The sequence below is a fragment of the Hevea brasiliensis genome, chromosome 9, assembly GCF_030052815.1.
Source record: "Hevea brasiliensis isolate MT/VB/25A 57/8 chromosome 9, ASM3005281v1, whole genome shotgun sequence".
NCBI classification, from domain to species: Eukaryota; Viridiplantae; Streptophyta; class Magnoliopsida; order Malpighiales; family Euphorbiaceae; genus Hevea; species Hevea brasiliensis.
In genome coordinates, this window is record NC_079501.1 from 4,603,171 (window position 1) to 4,626,029 (window position 22,859).

Consider the following 22,859-nt stretch of genomic DNA (forward strand, 5'->3'; position numbering starts at 1 on the left):
TAATTATGACATTAATTTTGAATTATTAATTATATATTTTAATTATCCAGCAAATAAATCTTGCATGCAACAAGAGGACTGTAGAAGTAGTTTTACAAATGAAGACATTGGATGCTCATGGTACGATTATTAATTGCAGCAGCCACAGGCCTTTATGCTTTTTTTTTAATGCCTTTCCTCTGATTTTTTTTATTTATTTATTTTATTTTTGTCGTTTCATGCTCTTAATAACTCTTAAGTGGAAATGGAGAAAAGCAGAGGAAATTAAAGTCGAAAAATAAACCAACCAAATTTTAAAAGAAAGAATAGTGGAAAAAGCAAAGAAGAATATATTTTCATCCATTAATACAGATAAAATCGAAAAAAAAAGCACTTCAGCTGCAAGTGACGCAACTCTCCCCCTTCTTTTCCCCTTCCTTTTTTGTTCCATTTGTCCCACAGATTCTTCTCCTTCCTCTGCTTTTCCTTATCATATGCGCTCGCCACCTTCGCCCCACAAACCCCTCTGCTTTTCCCTAAACCTAACCTCCTTTCCTTCTCCCTCTTCTTCTTTTTTATCAATATAATATCATATCCCATGGCTGAAGAGCACAACCACGAAGAAGTTCAACATCATCAAACCAGCATGAACGATGTAAACGACAAACGCAAACGAATGGCACCACTATCAACATACTCACCCAGAGACCCTCGCCGTACTTTCTGTACATTTATCACCGTCTTCCTCCTCTTAGCAGGTCTCACTGTTCTCATAGTCTGGTTAGTTTACCGACCCCATAAACCCCAGTTCACTGTAGTTGGTGCTGCCATCTATGACCTCAACACCACATCCCCTCCCTACATCTCCACGTCTATGCAGTTCACTCTTGTCACCAGAAACCCCAACAAAAGAGTCACCATCATATATGATAAACTCTCAGCTTATGTTTCATATAGGAACCAAGCCATAACGCCTCCAGTGGTGTTGCCTCCGCTTTATCATGAAAAGAAGAGCACGGTGGCGCTCTCGCCGGTTCTGGGCGGAGCCGGTGTGCCGGTGTCCGTAGATGTGGCTAATGGGTTGATGATGGATGAGGGTTACGGGGTGGTGGCATTGAGGGTGGTGTTGCTGGGGAGGTTAAGATGGAAGGCTGGAGCTATAAAGACTGGGAGGTATGGAGTTTATGTGAAGTGTGACATCTGGGTGGGTTTGAAGAAGGGCGTGGTTGGGCAAGTTCCTTTGCTTGGATCTCCACAGTGCAAAGTCGATGTGTGAAGTTAAGCATATATGTATACTAAATAACAAGGCTTTTGTTCTTGTTCCTGTTCTGGTTTTCCCTTTTGTATAAATTTCAGTGTACTTTTTGTAATTGTATCTATAAGACAAGCATCTTTCTTTTAATAACTTCTTTTTATGCAAAAATGTAAGATCGAAGGCAGGCATTTCACTGGAGAATGATCAACAACAATAATATTTGATCAACAACAATAATATTTTGAAGGAATCATCTAGCCAGTCGCCTTGGTTTTGGCTATTTCCAATAACGCCACTAGGCAATGTAGGAGATTCGTGGCTCTTACAAGTGGCCACTTATGCACCATCTGTCTTTCCATCTAAACAGTATGCCCAAGCAAGGGAGAATGATACCCTTATCGTTCCTTCCATAAGGCATGAGGGTCCTTCACTTTAAGCTGGCAACAGATTAGGAAGGATCAAATTAATAAAATTACTACTTCATCTTGAACAGGACACTGATTAGATATTATTTCTTCAATGGAATATAGAATTTGCGTAAAAACTTTTGGATAAGAAAAGCATCTTAATTCCTTAAAGAATAAAGCCTTTTACCACAATAATATGAGGATTTTATTTTATTTTTAATATTAGATTTAATTAGACACTTGAAGATCAATCATCAGTACTATATACTTCATAATTTTTTGTAATTATACGTTAATTAATTTTTTTTTAAATAGAAAGTGATTGTAAGATAGTTTTTTAATGATCTCTTCAAATTTAATTATATATCATGAAGTAATTAACTTTTTTTGATGGATTTCATATAAAATTACTAGCTAATTAAGTAATTAAGAGCTAGCCTTCATATACTTTGCCATCAGGAATTGTAATTACTGAAGCTGAATTCTTATGAGATGTGGATAGCCACATGGGGCATCAGATTCATAACTTTTAGTTTTACGATCCAATTTATATATTCTTCTCATCGAGTGTGAGTGATGATAGGATCACATAAAATTAAGCTTCTACATCACTCCTAAAAAGAACCTGAACCTACACATAGCCAGTTTTGATAGAACACTAATCACTTTCAAGCTTCTAATTAGGGGTGGCCACCGTTCAGGAACCACCGATTATGGTTCTTGAACCGCCAGTTCAGGTTTAATGAAATCATGAACCTGAACTAAACCGTTAAGGGACGGTTTGGATTGTAAGACGATTTCTAAACCGCCGGTTTCAGTTCGAGTTTCGGTTTAAAACGGTTTGAAGGATGGTTTGAAAAAGGATAATTTAAGACGGTTTAGAGGATAGTTTTGGAGCAGTTTAGGGGCAGTTTAAGGGTGACTTAGACAAAAAAATTAGAGAAAAATTTTATTGATTCAGAATTTAAGTTATATTTGTAAAAATATTTTAATTTTTCTTAGAAATCTTTCAATCAAAATAAAATAAGAAAAATGAGAATGAAAATAATTTATTTTTAAGAAAAATTTAATAAGTAAAGACTTGAACTTTATTAAAAAACTAGAGATGAAAATAATTTTTTTTTAAAGAAATTAGCAAAAAGTATATGAACTTAATTTTATCTATGTATTCCTTTAGGATTTAGAGGAATCAATATTTCTAGTTCTATTGCTTGTCTTTTTTTAAAAGTTATTTGATAATTGATAATTAAAAAAGTATAAAAAAGAAAAAAAATTAAAATGGAGGGTATTGTAAATTTTAGTGATGATATAAAATAACAACAAAGTAATTGAGATAGTATTGAAAATTTTAGTGAATATATAAAATAATAAAGTAGAAAAATTGAGAGAATACTGAGAATTAAAAGAAGTGTAGAAAATAATTATTTAGAAAATTTGAGAGAAATTAAAAAAGTATTAAGAATTAAAGAGAGTGTAGAAAATAATTATGTAGAGAATTAATGATATATATAAATGAATTATGAGTGAGGTGAGATGTTTATTGAATTTTTTTTATTTAAATCGCCAGTTTGGTCCAGTTCGAAACATTCAGTTCAATCCAGTTCGGAACCGCTGGTTCATGGTTCCTGAAAAATATGAATCTGAACCAAATCACAGAAGGATAGTTTCGGTCTGGTTCGAAGCCGGTTCTGGTTTTGACCATTTTAGTCCGATTTTGACCGAACCTATTTTGATTCGACTCCAGTTCAAAATCGAACCATGGCCATCCCTACTTCTAATTAAGTTGGGACCAATCATTTTGTTTCCTTAAACAACAATTAGGCTTCTATCTACAACTTGACTATATTGAATACAGTTTCATAAAAATCTCACACAAATTAAATAATAAAGTGAAAGAAAATTATATTGATTGCTTAGAAATTAAGTACAAAACTTAGAAGTTAAATATAAAGCTTAAAAAATTAAAAGATAAATAAAATAAAAATAAATAGATTGTTGGAGTCTGTTGTTATTGATTGGTTGATTGATTGAGATTTTTCCTGTTGCATAGCCACGAATATTTATAGCAGCACCTTGACTAACTTGAAGAATTTCGAAACTATCTCACGTTGCGCGTTTTGTCAGCAACTACCATCTATTATTTTGTTAATTATTGGTAATTTTCCTTGTAGTTGATAACTTTCATCACGACCAGATAACTTCTTGTAACTTTCTATTCAGTTAATTAACTTTCTCTAAAAAATATCTAATAACTATTTAAAATAATTAGTCATATTTATTTCAAACCTCGTAATTAAACTAATGCAACAGAATTAATTAAATTAATTTTATAAAATAATTAATTTAATATAAAAAATTACATTTTTAGTGTAAACACAATTATAATGAAGACATGATAATTAATTAGTATGATATATCCTAACTGATTGTCATACATGGTATAACTAATTTTTTAGTATTGAAATTGAAAACTCAATTTCAAAATATATCTTTTATTAGATCCTTTTAAAAAAATAAATAAATAAAAATTACTGTTTATTGTTTTCGATTTTATAAAATTTTATGTTAACTTTTAATGAATTAATGCACAATAGTACTCTCATTCTCATATCATTTTTTTTTTGTTATGTCAAAAATTCTAAAGGTCAATAATGAGAAAAATTAAATTTCAGTATTTGGTTTTAAATTTGTGAATTTCACTTTCACTTTTGCATGTACATGAAAAAATATGTTTTTCATTTCAAAGGGTGAAAAGTTATTTTTAATGAATGTAAAATATTTAAAATTCTATATCCTTACTTATAAAATTAATTATCAAAAACAATAATATAGATATTCTCTATAATATTCGTCTAGAGGATATAAAGCCAGGGTCTTTATGCACTCAACAAATAAAAGATTACCACCATATACTTATACGTGGGATTTACAATTATTTTAATTAAAATGGTATTTGTTAAATGATTGGGTGTTTTCACTCATTATAAGAATAATTTTTACCCGCACTCAGATAGATTTATCCAGTCAATTATTAACTGTCATTTTAATTAAAATCATTATAGATCTTATATAAAAATATATGTACGTGATTTTCTATTAATTAAGTGTTTGTACATTTTGGTGTAGAAAGAAGGGTGAGGGCTTTCCTTGCCCATATGAGGTTTAACCCTAGCTCCTTCATCTAGGTCGCGGATAAATAGTGGTTTTTTGGGTTTTTGGTTGTGTTTTTTGCATCAATTTGGCTAGTTGAATGTGGGAGAGTGTTGATTGATGCTTGATTTGGGTATGGTGGATCTACTTTATGCGGTATGAGGAATCTCTTGCATCTAGCTGCTAGCATCTCCGGGATTTATTCATACACTAAGGCTGGAAAAATCGTATTGATGGCCAATGTAAGACAAAGAGCTCAGCGGTAACCTCCTCATACTGTGAGAGAGTTGAGCTTTGTTTTATGGAATCTCTATAGATTGATGTTGTTGGATGGGTGCTAGGTTGTGATGAGCATTTGGCTCCTTGTGTTTGCTAGCAGTGTGATTGACTTCGATCGTAGCGCAACATTTTCGGTGTAGCAAGCTTGAGGTGGTCAGCGGTGCTCATACATTTGTTTCTCATCACTGTATCTAAAATCTCTAAGTTAGGGGTGAATCAATTTGAGGGATTGAATTTGGTTGGTTTATAAGTGGTTTGATTTCAGTTGATTTAGCTTCTTCAGGCTTACTTCAAGGTTGCAATGTGGGCCTCAGTTTTTCCTCTATATGCAAGACATGATGGACTACTAATTAATTGACCAAATCCAATTATATCTCACATAATATACATTAAAAAAAATTCATTAAATCACTTTTTTTTTGGGGGGGGGATCATAGGGATAAAATCTACAAGTGTTGACTTACAGTACATGTCAGATCGATCGTGCAACATGAGTGCGTAAGATGCATGAATTGCTACAAGAAATCTCTTTTAATACATATATTGTCTGTATATCTTATAGCCAATGGGGTTGTCTACTTCATTTATCCTCAATATTCTAATTTTTTGGACTTTCAAATACGCTACTGTTGCCTGTCTTAACAGACTAACTTCTTCCTTTTTTTTTTTTTTCTTTTCTTTGTCACCGACATTAGATTAATCACTTAATTAATTAACTAATTACTCATAAAATTTACCTGCACCTTCCAAAATGATGTTTATTTTATTAAGTGGCTGACATTGCCGACCAATCATAATTTGTTCTCTTTTTATTTTGTCGGAAAACCTTTCAAAAAACTGAGAAGCCAAATACATAACAGGTACAGCACAAACCCTGATAATTTTGTTAAAACATTCTAAGTTTTACTAATTCTTTATAAAATTGAAAGGACAGTTATAAGTACAAAATAGGGTAAGGGACACGACCAGTCTGTTGGGGTTTTGGATAATTAATTTATTCATGACCATCGTCGCTACCAGCACCATGATATTGAGTGATATAAACGTAACTAATTGTAATCTAGTTAGTAATAACAATTAGGGAAAATATATTATTTAATTCATATATTTTATTTTTATATATTAAATTATTTAATTCTCCATTAAATATCAGTCAAATTACGGTTGAAACTAATTATTTAATTTTTATATTTTAAAAAATATTATCATTTGGTCTTTTATTTTAATAAAATTAATTAATTGTCTCTATATTTTAAAATACATATTCTTATATGAAAAATAAATTTTTTTTGTGTAAAAATAAATCTAAATTTATATATTTTTTTAAATTGTTCAAGTATAATTTCATTCAATTTTCTAGATATTATTTTTATTTTTTCTTTATTGAAAATTAATTTTCTTAAATTATCGCCTTAATTATTTGGAAATCTAGATTAAGTACCACTTGATCAAATACTATTGCATAGAAAATTAAATGAAAATACTTAGATAATTTTAAAAAATGTAAATTCAGGTTTAGTCTCCTCACAATAAAATTTATATTCTTTATCCAGAAATATATTTTTTAAAATTTAGATACTATTTTTTAAAATTTAAAGACCAATTAATTAACTTCACTAAAATAGAGGAATTAAATTAATATTTATTGACTAAAGAAAAAATTAACAAAATGACAAATAATTTAAAGGAAGTAAAATACTAAATAGTATTTTTTAAAAAATACATTGACTAAATAATTAATTTCATTAAAATGCAAGACTAAATAGTAGTTTTTTTTCTAATAACTAATCATATTCTATCATTAAATTAGTTGTAATAATATGAAATTAAAGTAAATAATTAACAATTATTATTAAGGATAGGGAAAATTAAAGCAAAATTTATAATTCAAAAACAAATCGAAAATATATCCAACCAATAAAAAGACTAGAAACTATCGAACACATAATCCTCACCGAAAAGATAGGCAATCCTCTCCTCCCTCTGTGGATCTATCTCTGCTGCTTGAGCAGGCAACAGCTTAGTTCTGCACAAGGGGCATGTTCCATGACCATGCTCCACCCAACCATCCAAGCATTCTCTGTGATACACATGCCTACAGTTTGCTAACAATCTTATCTCCTCTTCTATCTCTATGCAACTCAAGCATATTGCACAAGAAGCAGAGTCTTCATCATCGCACGCTTGCATTCTTGATTGGAACTCCCTGAATTGTATCACAGGGAGTTTCTTCTTTATCAACTTGGACACCACATGGCTAATGAATGGTACGGGAACCATTGAAGGTGATGGGCGATTCTCTTCTGCTTCTTCAACATAATCTCGATGGTTGGAATTTGCTCTGTAATTTTGAAAGAGCTCTATGAATTGATGGAGAAAAGAGGTAGCTGCAAGAAGTGTGAGGTTGATAAGTGCAGGCAAGGTTAGGAGGAGATCATGTAGTGTGAGTTTTGGCATGTTGATGACTACAATAGGAGAATAATCCAAGTAACAAGGAAGGGGAAGACAGACTTCATATAAAGAATTGAGCATGGAAGGAAGTTAGTAGTTAAACAAAAGGTTAGGGAGAAGCAGCACAAGTATATATATATATATATATATATATATATATATATATATATATATATATAATGTAATACTGTATTAAAACCGTTGACAGTTTAATTATAAAATAAGAGCTGACTTTGGTGCAGCAGATTTGCTGTGGATGCCAACACTACATTCCTATAACTGCAAGAATGGACTAATTTTATTAAGTTTTTCTTGATTTTTAAAGTAATTTTATAAATATTTATGAATATATGTTAACTTTGGTTAATAAGTTTCAATTGTAATTAGCAAATTAACAAAAATAAATGAATTATGAAAAGAGAAATTCACACTAAAAAAAATCGTACCCTAAAATTTTAAAAGTTTTAGGTATATTTTGTTTTTGGTTTTTTATTTTAAGCTAATTGTTATAAAATTTTAAAAGTTTTAGGTTTATTTTGTTTTTGGTTTTTTTTTTTAAGCTAAATGTTATAAAAAAATCTAAAACTTTATGCGTTTTTATAGTTATAGTCAAAAATTTTTTTTGTCCATTTTGACTTAATTTAAAAGTTATAATATTTATTATGGTCTGATAAAAAATGGATTTAGAAATGTTGACGTGGTAAAAAATTATTTTTTAATATGTTATTACTAATATAGCAAGTGACCGAAAAAGCAGAAGCATGAAAAACACAAGTTTAGATCATTGAAATTTAAAATTTTTCATCTAGGGTCACATGCATCATGCAAGATTCATTTTTATTTATTTGATTTCAATAATAAACAGCATATTAAAACTCTTTTAATATATTTTTAGATCTACATTTGTCATTTAAGATTTTAGAATTAACAGATTAATTCATTAGAACCCTAGATTAGATCAAGAACAAGTGCACTAACTTTTTTGATGCACTGCAGTGTGTTTGGCACCTTTGGGATGCGCCTTAGGACACCAGGTGTTGTCCCTCTAGCTTGTCCACACTAAGATCACCTATGGTAGCCCTTGAAAAGCTTCTAAAGCTTTTTCTATGAATTAGAAAATCAAGTTTTACCTTTTTGAGAGATTACAGATGTAAACAGGATACTAGAAATAATTTCTAGTATTTTTAATTCAAGAGATTGTTTGCTAATTTTTTTGAATTGATGAGAGATGAAGAAGAAGAGAAGGGAGAGCAGCCAAGGGTAGCGGCACAAAGAGATGAATGGCAGCTTATGTTTTTGTTCTTTCATCTTTACACTTATATAGCTAGGTCACCACTTAAAACCCTTGCCACATGTCACCACTTAAAACCCTTGCCACATATCACCTTTTGATTAGCTCTAGGTTTAATTGACCCAATCACCTTGTGCCAAGTGTCAAACCTATATTTAATCTTGACTTTGATCATCTTACATGATTAAAAGATATTTGGCAAGCTTATATGTAGTGTCATGTGTCAAATGGTGACATATGTCATCCTGTGAAATGACCAAAATACCCCTGTGTCTTAATTTTGAGTTCTTAACCCAAAATAATTATTTCTCTTCTTCTAATCAACTTATATCATGTCATACCTTACCCCTCTGTAAGGCATAACATGATCCCGTAGAATACCTAATGAACTACTGAACTTCACATACCGATAACTCATTAAGTACCCTACAAGGGATTTTAAAACAATTTTCTTATTTTTGATAAGTGGTGAGTATTTCTAATAAGTATTTAAAACGTGTAATTAAGTGGAAAGCTAGTTGGAAATTTTGGCCCATTTTATTTTTGCGCAAATTTTATAAAAATTTTGACAGAGTTCTGTCTGTATTTTGAGAAACCAGTTCTTCAAATACCTGTAAAAAGCACTTCTAAAATTTTTTCTCAACAATTGCTTCAGTTTCATACTCAATCTCAATCAATTTCTCAACACATTTATCAACTTTCAAATTTCAAATCCACTATCCAATGATCATCAAAATACTAGCAATCCATTTCATTCAAATTAAATAAAATAGTTCCATTCATATTTCATTAGAAACAAAAAAATTTAGATACATCATTACAAAATTTATATCAAAAGAAACACAAACTAAACTTTATTACAAACTTCATACAAATTTTTGTACAAGCTGCTCAAGACCCATTTACATGTCCATACATTTATATGCAATACATACATCAAAAGAAATATTTACAATTAGTGTATAAATTATACCCGATAGCTTCAAAGCAGGAAGATCCTCAATCCTTAGCAGCTCAGTCTACTGCTCTTCTAGTCTCTGTAACTGCGACAGCAATAAAAGCTATCGCTGAGTACTAGGACTCAGTGGTGCACAACATACTAAAATAATCTTTATGCAGAGTATAAATCACATTTATTCAAAAATTTGACTAAACATGAGCATTAAACACAAAACATGAATTATGAAATTTTAATGCAAACCAAGTTCATTTCGAAGAATCAAAACACATTTCATAAAATCCACAGTTAGATCATGCCATTCGAAACAAATAGAATCTCAATAGCCAGAGGCTAAAGAGAAATCACATCACAAGGCTAGCTAGCTCAAATATATGGATATCCATTCACATCCTCTTCTACTGGCACACCTCAACACTTCTCCAGAGAAGGAATCAAACTTCGAAACTAATTACCCCCACTAGTCGTGCTAGTGAGGTGTTCAAATATATGGTCATGACACTGTGGTTTCAAAACTTATCTTAACACTTTGCTAAACATTGTCATTTCAAATATACACAACTAACTTTCAACAATTTCGATCAAAGCATCATAAATAATGTCTCAATTCACTTTTTCAAATCATTCAAAACAATATGCAGTAAATAATTTACAAAAATTACACGTTGTGCACAAACCTCAAACGAGTCGCCTGTTGGCTTTGACTAGACTCCTCGGGTTCTGTCCCTGTATTCTTTTCCACTGAAACACATAATTTCACAGTGTTTCAATACCATAACTTAACATAAATCCAATAATAAATTTAACTTCACTTTTACCTAGCTCTAACGTGCTAAATTCGACGTTCTTGAAATTTTGTGTTTCGAGTTACTATTCACTGCACTATTCAAGTTAAATTATTGACTTTCTAAGGCTTAATAGGTATGGGAATTCTAACTTCATCCACATACCACATTTTGGTCACTAAACTTGTTGGTTTTGGTCATTTTCTCAAAACTTAGGTCTTTTAGGCAAAATTGCCAATTTTCAGTTTTGGTGTCCCTAATTGTACTGTTTATTGATCAGTTTACTGTTGGAATTTGGCAAAACTTTCTTAATGGAAAATGTTCCTTATTGTCTTAAGTTTATTCTCCTTTTTTAATCACCCCAATTGGAGTTTTGTAGCTCAAATTATAAGCAAATAATGTTTACTGTTCATGCTACAGAATTTTATTCTGGCAGATTATTGATTCCAACTTCGTTCAGCAATTTGATCAAGTTAGGTCCATAATTTGGTCTAATTTTCTTCATATGAAATGTTCTACTATGTCTTAGGTTTCCATCGGTTCAAGAATCACCTAAATCGGAGTTTTCTAGAGAGAGTTATAGCCATTGAAACTTTACTGTTCATATGGCAATCTGCAGTTCTGCAGATTCAGGTCACCAACTTTGCTCAGTAATTTGATTGGGTTAATGGCATAATTTGGATTTCTGTTCTTCATGAGAGTTTTAGATCTATATCTCATCTAACCCCTGATAAAATTCCAGGTCATTTTGACCTGCCTAGCTCAAGTTATGACCAAATGAACAAATACTGTTCATTTGGTCAGTTTGTGCAGAGGCAGCCTGCGATTTTTCGACTTCGGCCACTTTGTTCACTAGGTTTTAGTCACTTTTTGGGCAGGCTTCCTAAATGAAAATTGTCATTTAGTGCCTATTTTCATCCCCAATTGGTCCCATATCCATTGGACTTGTAAAATTTTATTTTTGATCTCTCAAAGGAGATTTTGGTCATGCTGCCAGCACATGACCTTATCCAATCCGAATTGGCTTTTAATTCCAACACTTCTAACACACCTCATTTGGTCACAAATGACCATTTTTCACTTCACCTTAGGTCAAAGACACCATTTACAAGTTTCTCACATTTTTGGTCTCTAAACCCTAGGTCCAAAACCCTAACTTCCATGTTTAGCTCATTTATTGAATTCTACATGCATATTTGGAATTTATACACTCATTCACACTTAGCTAATTCATAATTTGTATCAAAATTATTCATCCTCAAACCTAAACCCTAGCTGCCCACATTTCTATTTGGTCCACCATGCTTGATTTTATTCACTTATTTGTTAATTACAAGTGTAACTTAACTACTTACACATAAATTCAAAGAGAGAATGAAGGAAGAATACCAAACTTAAGTGAGCAGAATTTTATCTTCTATTTCTCTCAATTTTCTTCAATTATTCTCCTTCTAATCTTCCTCTTGAGGTTTAATTTGAGGTTTCTACTATTTTTCACAAAAGATTTATGGTGTAATTTGATGTTTAAAAAGCTTGATAATAAGCTTTAATGGGGGAAATTGGAAGAGAGGGTGAAGAGGAAGAGAACTCAGGTAAGGAAGAATAGCAAAATAAAAAAAATTTCCTTTTTTTTTTTTTTTTACTTTGTCTTCTTTAAACAATTTTTGACTTGGTCAATATTGGTGGGAAATAAAAAAAATCAATTATGATGTCATAAAGGTGAGATAAGCATAATGTAATAACTTTTTAAATTTTCTTTTTCTTTTTCATCCTTTTATGTCTTATGAAAGACCAAAAATCAATTTAATTTAATTTATTAATTATAGGATTTATGGCATCATGCATGATGTCATGTATGATGTCATCTTCCTACACCTTTTTCATTTCCTTTTTTTTTTTCTATTAGTTCTTTAATTTAATTCTCGATTCCGAAATTTTTTTCTCAATTTTATTTGTGATTAGGTCGAGTCACTCTCGGTCAATTGACCAAATTGCCCCTCGCCGGTTCATCCCGATTTGCAATTAATTTCATATTTCTTTTGGCTCTCTGACCTAATTATTTAATTGGCTTAACAGTTCTTTTTCGTGATTTTCTCTTTTCCACTGTGTTCATAAGGGTCCTAAGGACCGCAGCGTCACTTTTTACGATTCGAAATTTGAGTTTAAAACGACTTCGCAGTCATTCCCGAGAAGGTCACCCATCGCTGTGACTCTCAGCTCGTTTAACCTCTTATGTTCTGTTTTTCTTATTTATACTTAACTAATTGAACATTACTAATTATTTGTGTTTATGGCTTCTCTAGTTGTCTTAAGTATGGTTCTAATCTTCTTAATTGTCCAGACCGACACCGGTCATCGGAACAGTGAAATCTACCAGGCTATGCAAACGGGGTGTTACAATTCTCCCCCCCTTAAAATAAATTTCGTCTCAAAATTTTACCTGGTATCAATCTCTGAACGGCTATGGGTGCTGTCTCCTCATGTCCCCCTCTCGTTCCCAAGTAGCCTCCTAGCCCGAATGATGGTTCCACAACACTTTTACCAACGGTGTTTGCTTGTTCCGTAGCTGCTTCACCTCATAAGCCAGAATCTCTATGGGTTCTTCTTCATATGTGAGGTCTGGATTCACTTCAATTTCCTCTACTGGTAGTACATGAGATGGGTCTGATCGGTACCTCCTCAACATAGACACATGGAAGACATTATGTATCTTCTCCAACTCTGGAGGTAGTGCCAACCGATATGCCAAAGGACCCACTCTTTCCAGAACCTCATATGGCCCAATGAAACGAGGACTCAGTTTCCCCTTTCTGCCGAATCTCATAATTCTCTTCCAAGGAGAAACCTTGAGGAAAACTTTCTCACCCACTGCATACTCAATATCCCTTCTTTTCGGATCAATGTAGGACTTCTGACGGTCTGATGCAGTCTTAAGTCGATCTCGAATCACCCTGATTTTCTCTTTAGTTTGTTGAACAATTTCGGGTCCAATCATCTTTCTTTCACCCACGTCATCCCAACATAACGGGGTTCTACATTTTCTGCCATACAAAGCTTCATATGGAGGCATCCCAATGCTTGATTGGTAGCTGTTGTTGTAAGCAAACTCAATCAAAGGCAAGTGTGTATCCCAACTGCCCTCAAACTCAATCACACAAGCCCGTAGCATGTCCTCCAAGATCTGAATTACCCTCTCGGTGGCCATGCATGCGTGGGTGGAATGCGATCGAAGTTCAATCTAGTTCCTAGGGCTCTCAAGACTACCCCGAATCTAGAAGTGAACCTAGGATCTGCATACGTCACGATGGATACTGGCACTCCATGCAGTCTCACAATCTCATCAATGTACAACTTGGCCAATCTTTCTAAACTGTAGTCCATCCGGACTGGTAGAAAATGAGCAGACTTGGTCAGTCTGTCAACAATGACCCATACTGCATCATGACTCTTCTGTGTCCTCGGAAGTCCCATCACAAAATCCATTGTTATTCTCTCCCATTTCCATTACAGTGCGGTAGTGGATGTAACAACCCAGTGGGTACTTGATGTTCTGCCTTCACTTGCTGACAAGTTAGGCATTTGGATACAAACTCTGCCACATTCCTTTTCATACCCATCCACCAGTAATGCTCCTTTAGCCCTCTATACATTTTTGTGCCACCAGGGTGCATGGTAAAAGGAGACTCATGTGCTTCATTAGGAACACATATTCTGCCCTGGTGTAGTAGTAGACCATCATCTCTGATTGAGAATTCTGGTTTCTTGCCCTGCCGAACTTCTTCCATCAATTTCTGATACTTCTGATCATTTTGAGCAGCCATTCTAATCTGATCAATCAACACTGGCTGTACATGCCATGCAATTGCTGTCTGCCCATCATCATTAATCTCTAAGCTGGCATGAAGTGACCTTAACTCATGCACCAAAGACAAAGGAGTAACCCGTAGATTTGTCATAGTCTTGCGACTTAAGGCGTCAGCCACAACATTAGCTTTCCCTAGCTGATAGTCTATCAGACAATCATAGTCTTTTATCAACTATAACCATCTCCTTTGTCTCAAATTCAGCTCTTTCTGGGTGCCCAAATACTTTAAACTTTTGTGATCCGTGTAGATGTAACACTTTTCCCCATACAAATAATGTCTCCAGATCTTAAGAGCAAACACAATAGCTGCAAGCTCCAAATCATGTGTCGGATAATTCCTCTCATGCGGTTTTAGCTGGCGTGATGCATAAGCAATGACATTTCGATCTTGCATCAACACACAACCTAACCCATTGTGAGAAGCATCACTATATACTGTATATTCTTTACCCGGAGTAGGTAAAGTCAGGACTGGAGCTTCAGTCAAACATCTCTTCAATTCATCAAAACTCTGCTGGCATTTGTTCGTCCACTGAAATTTTACATCTTTTCTAAGCAGCTTGGTCAATGGAGATGCCAACATGGAGAATCCCTTCACAAATCGACGGTAGTATCCAGCTAAACCCAGAAAACTATGAATTTCTGTGATATTTCTGGGTGGCCTCCAATTAAGGACGGCTTCAATCTTACTTGGATCTACTTTAATGCCCTCTTCTGATACTAGATGCCCCAAGAAAGATATTTCCTTCAGCCAAAATTCACACTTCGACAATTTGGCATATAGCTGTTTCTCCCTCAAAGTCTGCAGTACAATCCGCAGATGTCTATCATGCTCTTCTGCATTCCTCGAATAGACCAATATATCATCAATGAATACCACAACAAACTGGTCGAGGTATGGTCTGAAAATAGTGTTCATCAGATCCATAAAAGCAGCCGGAGCATTAGTTAACCCGAATGGCATACCCAAAAACTCATAATGGCCATAACGAGTTCTGAAGGAAGTTTTAGCAATACTCTGCTCTTGTACTTTCAACTGATAATAACCTGATCTTAAGTCAATTTTGGAGAACACAGCTGCACCCCTCAACTGATCAAACAAGTCATCAATGCGGGGCAATGGATATCTGTTCTTTATTGTCACCTTATTCAACTGCCGATAATCAATGCATAACCGGAGAGTGCCATCCTTCTTCTTTACAAACAATATTGGCGTTCCCCAAGGTGACACACTAGGGTGGATAAAGCCCTTGTCAAGCAACTCTTGCAACTGTACTTTCAATTCCTTTAGTTCTGCTGGTGCCATTCTGTATGGTGTTATGGAAATTGGGTCCACACCAGGCATAACATCAATTTCAAACTGCACTTCTCTTTCTGGAGGTAATCCTGGCAATTCATCAGGAAATACATCCGGAAAGTCACATACAGTAGGGATGTCCCTTAGCGCTGGGCTCCCCACTTGGGTGTCTATCACATGTGCTAAGTATGCTTCACACCCCTTTCTGATCATTCTTCTAGCTAGTGCAGCTAAAATGATATTTGATGGCAGTAAATGCCTCTCCCCATGTATTACCACATCACCGTACAGAGGGAGACCAAAAGTGACTGTCTTTAGTCTACAGTCAATCATGGCGTGATGCCTGGCTAACCAATCCATGCCCAAGATAATATCATAATCTTTGAAGGGCATTTCAATCAAGTCTGACAGGAAAACATGTCCTTGGATCACTAAAGGACAGTCCCTATAAATTCTGTTGACCCGGCCTCTTGTCCTAACAGACTAGTTACTAGCACTTCAAAACCCATTTGCACACATGGAACAGCAAGTGAACTGACTATGCTAGCACTAACACATGAATGGGTTGAACCCGGATCAAACAACACAAATACTTCTTGATCAGAGATAGAGAATGTACCAGCTACCACATTAGAAGTCTCAACCTCTTCTCGCTGTCTCATTGTGTAGATTCTGGTTGAAGCACTTCCTTGTCCCGACTGACCAACTGTGCCCTGACTGCCTAAAGCAGTGCCTCTACCTCTGCCTCTTCCTCTGCCAACCTCTGGGAGCAGAACTCTGAATAGATCCCTCGGCAGTAGTAGGAGTTAGACCATATCTCGAAGACGGAGCACTAGTGCAGTCTCTTGCTAAATGACCCTTGCCTCCGCAGTTAAAGCAGGCTCCAGTGGCCCAATAACACTCCCCCCCATGAATCTTGCCACAAGTCTCACAGGGGCGGGCAGAATGTGAACCCCTGCCATTGCGACTGGACCTAGGGGGTCTCTGTCCGGAAAATCTGCCCCTACCAAATCTTCCACCCCGACCCCTACTGGGTCCACTAAACTTCTTTCTCTTTCCAGAGGTAGCACCAGAACTCTGTTCAACTGATTTTTCCCCCTTGTCTTTTTCTGATTTCTCAGCTTTTCCTGATTTTTCTTTCACTGGGGTTACTTCTGATTCAATTCTCTCCAATTCAAGTGCTTGAGACATAAGCTCTAAGAAGTTGCTGTATCGAAATCCCACAACTTGCAATCTTATGCTGGGCTTCAAACCCGTCTCAAATCTCTTGCACCTTGCCTTGCTAGTAGTAAGGAGACTCCCCGCATAGTGACTCAGGCGGGAGAACTCCCTCTCATACTCTGCCACTGATCGATTTCCTTGTTTCAAACTCAAAAATTCTTGTAGTTTCTGATCAATATATGCATCTGGGATGTATTTCTGTCTGAACTCTCTGATGAAGTCATCCCAGGTCAGCACTGACAGTTCAGCTAAGTTGTAGGGGATGGTCTTCCACCAATCATATGCATCCCCCTTGCAGTAGCGACACAGAATACTCAAACTTTAACTCATCTTGGCAGTGCAGCTTCTTAAATACTCTGTTCATTCTTTCAAGCCATTGCTCAGCCTCTAAAGGGTCTACTGTACCCTTAAATTCAGTAGCCCCATACTTCAATAATTTATCATATTGTCTGGCTGGAGGCAGTGGGTCTGCCACAAGTGGTTGTGGTGGAGCTTGAACAGGCATACCCCCAGCCATTTGTTGAAACATTGCCGCCATCTGCTGTGCGAATTGTGCAGGAAACTACGGCATTTGCGGGGCTGGTGCTACTGACCCACTGACATTCGGTAAAGCTGGGGCTTCCCCTTGTGCCTCAGCTTCAACAGACTGCTCAACTGAACGATCCCCTTCTTCCATTTTAGGCTGAAGTTAGGGTATCTCCTGACAAGTAACACATGGAGATTTCCCCCCGTTAGTTCATATTCATGATGTAATGCACTGTATGTAACAATTATGGACATTGAGCAGTTGTATTTACCAACAAAATATTGCAAATTCATAGTTCAAAATTTCTTTAAAACCTTTGCTCTGATACTATTACAACATGTCACACCTTACTCCTCTGTAAGGCATAACATGATCCCGTAGAATACCTAATGAACTACCGAACTTCACCTACCGATAACTCATTAAGTACCTTACGAGGGATTTTAAAACAATTTTTTTATTTTTGATAAGTGGTGAGTATTTCTAATAAGTATTTAAAACATGTAATTAAGTGGAAAGCTAGTTGGAAATTTTGGCCCATTTTATTTTTCCACAAATTTTATAAAAATTTTGACAGAGTTCTGTCTGTATTTTGAGAAACCAGTTCTTCAAATACCTGTAAAAAGCACTTCTAAAAATTTTTCTCAACAATTGCTTCAGTTTTATACTCAATCTCAATCAATTTCTCAACAAATTTATCAACTTTCAAATTTCAAATCCACTATCCAATGATCATCAAAATACTAGCAATCCATTTCATTCAAATTAAATAAAATAATTCCATTCATATTTCATTAGAAACAAAACAATTTAGATACATCATTACAAAATTTATACCAAAAGAAATACAAACTAAACTTTATTACAAACTTCATACAAATTTTTGTACAAGCTGCTCAAGACCCATTTACATGTCCATACATTTATATGCAATACATACATCAAAAGAAATATTTACAATTAGCGTATAAATTATACCCGATAGCTTCAAAGCAGGAAGATCCTCAATCCTTAGCAGCTCAGTCTGCTGCTCTTCTAGTCTCTGTATCTGCGACAGCAATAAAAGCTATCGCTGAGTACTAGGACTCAGTGGTGCACAACATACTAAAATAATCTTTATGCAGAATATAAATCACATTTATTCAAAAATTTGACTAAACATGAGCATTAAACACAAAACATGAATTATGAAATTTTAATGCAAACCAAGTTCATTTCGAAGAATCAAAACACATTTCATAAAATCCACAGTTAGATCATGCCATTCGAAACAAATAGAATCTCAATAGCCAGAGGCTAAAGAGAAATCACATCACAAGGCTAGCTAGCTCAAATATATGGATATCCATTCACATCCTCTTCTACTGGCACACCTCAACACTTCTCCAGAAAAGGAATCAAAATTCGAAACTAATTACCCCCACTAGTCGTGCTATTGAGGTGTTCAAATATATGGTCATGACACTGTGGTTTCAAAACTTATCTTAACACTTTGCTAAACATTGTCATTTCAAATATACACAACTAACTTTCAACAATTTCGATCAAAGCATCATAAATAATGTCTCAATTCACTTTTTCAAATCATTCAAAACAATAAGCAGCAAATAATTTACAAAAATTACACGTTGTGCACAAACCTCAAACGAGTCGCCTGTTGGCCTTGACTCGACTCCTCGGGTTCTGTCCCGGTATTCTTTTCCACTGAAACACACAATTTCACAGTGTTTCAGTACCATAACTTAGCATAAATCCAATAATAAATTTAACTTCACTTTTACCTAGCTCTAACGTGCTAAATTCGACGTTCTTGAAATTTTGTGTTTCGGGTTACTATTCACTGCACTATTCAAGTCAAATTATTGACTTTCTAAGGCTTATTAGGTATGGGAATTCCAACTTCACCCACATACCATATTTTGATCACTAAACTTGTTGGTTTTGATCATTTTCTCAAAACTTAGGTCTTTTAGGCAAAATTGCCAATTTTTAGTTTTGGTGTCCCTAATTGTACTGTTTCATTGGTCAGTTTACTGTTGGAATTTGGCAAAACTTTCTTCATAGAAAATGTTCCTTATTGTCTTAAGTTTATTCTCCTTTTTGAATCACCCCAATTGGAGTTTTGTAGCTCAAGTTATAAGCAAATAATGTTTATTGTTCATGCTGCAGAATTTTATTCTGGCAGATTATTGATTCCAACTTCGTTCAGCAATTTGATCAAGTTAGGTCCATAATTTGGTGTAATTTTCTTCATATGAAATGTTCTACTATGTCTTAGGTTTCCATTGGTTCAAGAATCGCCTAAATCGGAGTTTTCTAGAGAGAGTTATAGCCATTGAAACTTTACTGTTCATATGGCAATTTGCAGTTCTGCAGATTCAGGTCACCAACTTTGCTCAGTAATTTGATTGGGTTAATGGCATAATTTGGGTTGCTATTCTTCATGAAAGTTTTAGATCTATATCTTATCTAACCCCTGATAAAATTTCAGGTCATTTTGACCTGCCTAGCTCGAGTTATGACCAAATGAACAAATACTGTTCATTTGGTCAGTTTGTGCAGAGGTAGCCTGTGATTTTTCGACTTCGGCCACTTTGTTCACTAGGTTTTAGTCACTTTTTGGGCAGGCTTCCTAAATGAAAATTGTGTCATTTAGTGCCTATTTTCATCCCCAATTGGTCCCATATCCATTGGACTTGTAAAATTTTATTTTTGGTCTCTCAAAGGAGATTTTGGTTATGCTGCCAGCACATGACCTTATCCAATCCGAATTGGCTTTTAATTCCAACACTTCTAACACACCTCATTTGGTCACAAATGACCATTTTTCACTTCACCTTAGGTCAAAGACACCATTTACAAGTTTCTCACATTTTTTGTCTCTAAACCCTAGGTCCAAAACCCTAACTTCCATGTTTAGCTCATTTATTGAATTCTACATGCATATTTGGAATTTATACACTCATTCACACTTAGCTAATTCATAATTTGTATCAAAATTATTCATCCTCAAACCTAAACCCTAGCTGCCCACATTTCTATTTGGTCCACCATGCTTGATTTTATTCACTTATTTGTTAATTACAAGTGTAACTTAACTACTTACACATAAATTCAAAGAGAGAATGAAGGAAGAATACCAACCTTAAGTGAGCAGAATTTTATCTTCTATTTCTCTCAATTTTCTTCAATTATTCTCCTTCTAATCTTCCTCTTGAGGTTTAATTTGAGGTTTCTACTATTTTTCACAAAAGATTTATGGTGTAATTTGATGTTTAAAAAGCTTGATAATAAGCTTTAATGGGGGAAATTGGAAGAGAGGGTGAGGAGGAAGAGAACTCACGTAAGGAAGAATAGCAAAATAAAAAAAAATATCTTTTTTTTTTTTTTACTTTATCTTCTTTAAACAATTTTTGACTTGGTCAATATTGGTGGGAAATAAAAAAAATCAATTATGATGTCATAAAGGTGAGATAAGCATAATGTAATAACTTTTTAAATTTTCTTTTTCTTTTTCATCCTTTTATGTCTTATGAAAGACCAAAAATCAATTTAATTTAATTTATTAATTATAGGATTTATGGCATCATGCATGATGTCATGTATGATGTCATCTTCCTACACCTTTTCATTTCCTTTCTTTTTTTTTTCTATTAGTTCTTTAATTTAATTCTCGATTCCAAAATTTTCTTTTCTCCGATTTTATTTGACAGTTAGGTCAGGAGTCAGCTCTCGGGATCAACTGACCAAATTGCCCCTCGCCGGTTCATCCCGATTTGCAATTAATTTCATATTTCTTTCAGCTCTCTGACCTAATTATTTGACTGGCTTAACAGTTCTTTTTCGTGATTTTCTCTTTTCCACTGTGTTCATAAGGGTCCTAAGGACCGCAGCGTCACTTTTTACGGTTCGAAATTTGAGTTTAAAATGACTTCGCAGTCATTCCCGAGAAGGTCACCCATCGTTGTGACTCTCGGCTCGTTTAACCTCTTATGTTATGTTTTTCTTATTTATACTTAACTAATTGAACATTACTAATTATTTGTGTTTATGGCTTCTCTAGTTGTCTTAAGTATGGTTCTAATCTTCTTAATTGTCCGGACCGACACCAGTCACCGGAACAGTGAAATCCACCAGGCTATGCAAACGGGGTGTTACATATCAAATATAAATTAATTAATTAATCTTTATTAATTAATTTCTCATTAATTAAATTCATATTTAAACACTTTAAATATAAATTTAACTTATACTATACATCCAATAACTTAGATTTGGTTTCAAGCCATGCTAGAGACTTTACAATCTAATTGCAAACCAAACCTATTTAATTAATCAATTAAACTCTTTAATTAATTAATTAAATCATATTTAATTTGGTGATTACTTGTGTATGTGTGTGACTTATTATGCTCATTACTAATTGGCAATGAGACATGATATCAACTCTTAATATCATCAGAACTCTTTCTTACCATAAATGATTTCTTTAAATCATTTTATGTACCTCATAGACCATGGTTAACACCTAGAATAGCATGCCATAGCCACCCAATTAGTAATAAGGTTTACCTTAAATGAACCTATAATCATATGTTACCATGCACTAGAATCTCTCTGTTACAAAATCTCAATTCGAGCCGAAGTCATGGTTTATGTCAAACCCCATTTGCTATGAATATTATGTTCTCTTTTAATTCCAGTTCTTGATTAAAAAGATTTTCTCATCAAAAACTCTTTTCTCATTAAATCTATCTATCCTGGTCAGGAACTTGAAACATCAAGAACAATTAAATGAACATAGGATTTTATCCCTATTTACTTAGAGGAACAGATTCCATCTTGATCAACACCTACCTCCATATATAACTTGTAGGAGCCAACACATGCTCATATACCCATACACAGTATAAGTATGAAAGCAGTATCAAACTCAAACTACCTATATACAAGATAACTATGCTATCTCAGGTCTAAAGATTATATGCACTGATATGATTTATTACAATACATTGACAAGAGTAAACTCCATGTGCTTATCATAAATGTCACTAGGTCGGCCTACTTATCTTGTATAAGTGCCTATATGTTTGTTATATGGAATGAGACTCACCATTCCATCTTATTTACATCTCATATAAATAACTTGGGAACAAATGTGATTACAATCTTTCTGGATAAGTCATGTCCTTATTGTGAAGTATCCTCAATTGTGGACCTATTTATAATACTTTGTGCTAGAAATACTGTCACTCATATTCTTAACAACTTAAGAATAGAATTTCTAACAAAATATCAATGGACCTTTTCTATTACACATAAATATATTATGTAAACAGAAAAGTGAAAATGCCTTTTATTAATAAAATATGTACAAGATACATACTAAATGATA

At 34.1% G+C, this 22,859-nt stretch overlaps 2 protein-coding genes across 2 annotated transcripts; one reads left to right on the forward strand and one right to left on the reverse strand.

Moving 5' to 3' along the window:
- The first annotated feature begins 359 nt into the window (after positions 1-359).
- Positions 360-1,384, forward strand: LOC110672674 (NDR1/HIN1-like protein 12). The gene has a single exon (XM_021835515.2). It carries the CDS (start codon positions 578-580, stop codon positions 1,253-1,255), a length of 678 nt encoding a protein of 225 aa, XP_021691207.2. The 5' UTR covers positions 360-577; the 3' UTR covers positions 1,256-1,384.
- A 5,612-nt stretch (positions 1,385-6,996) lies between these two features.
- On the reverse strand, positions 6,997-7,527 carry LOC110673598 (E3 ubiquitin-protein ligase RHA1B-like). The gene has a single exon (XM_021836734.2). The coding sequence runs from the start codon at positions 7,525-7,527 to the stop codon at positions 6,997-6,999; it is 531 nt and encodes a 176-aa protein (XP_021692426.2).
- Between the last annotated feature and the right edge of the window lie 15,332 nt (positions 7,528-22,859).

Coding starts and splice junctions, on each gene's coding strand:
- LOC110673598 (XM_021836734.2), bottom strand. CDS start 7,527: ATGCCAAAACTCACACTACATGATCTCCTCCTAACCTTGCCTGCACTT.
- LOC110672674 (XM_021835515.2), top strand. CDS start 578: ATGGCTGAAGAGCACAACCACGAAGAAGTTCAACATCATCAAACCAGC.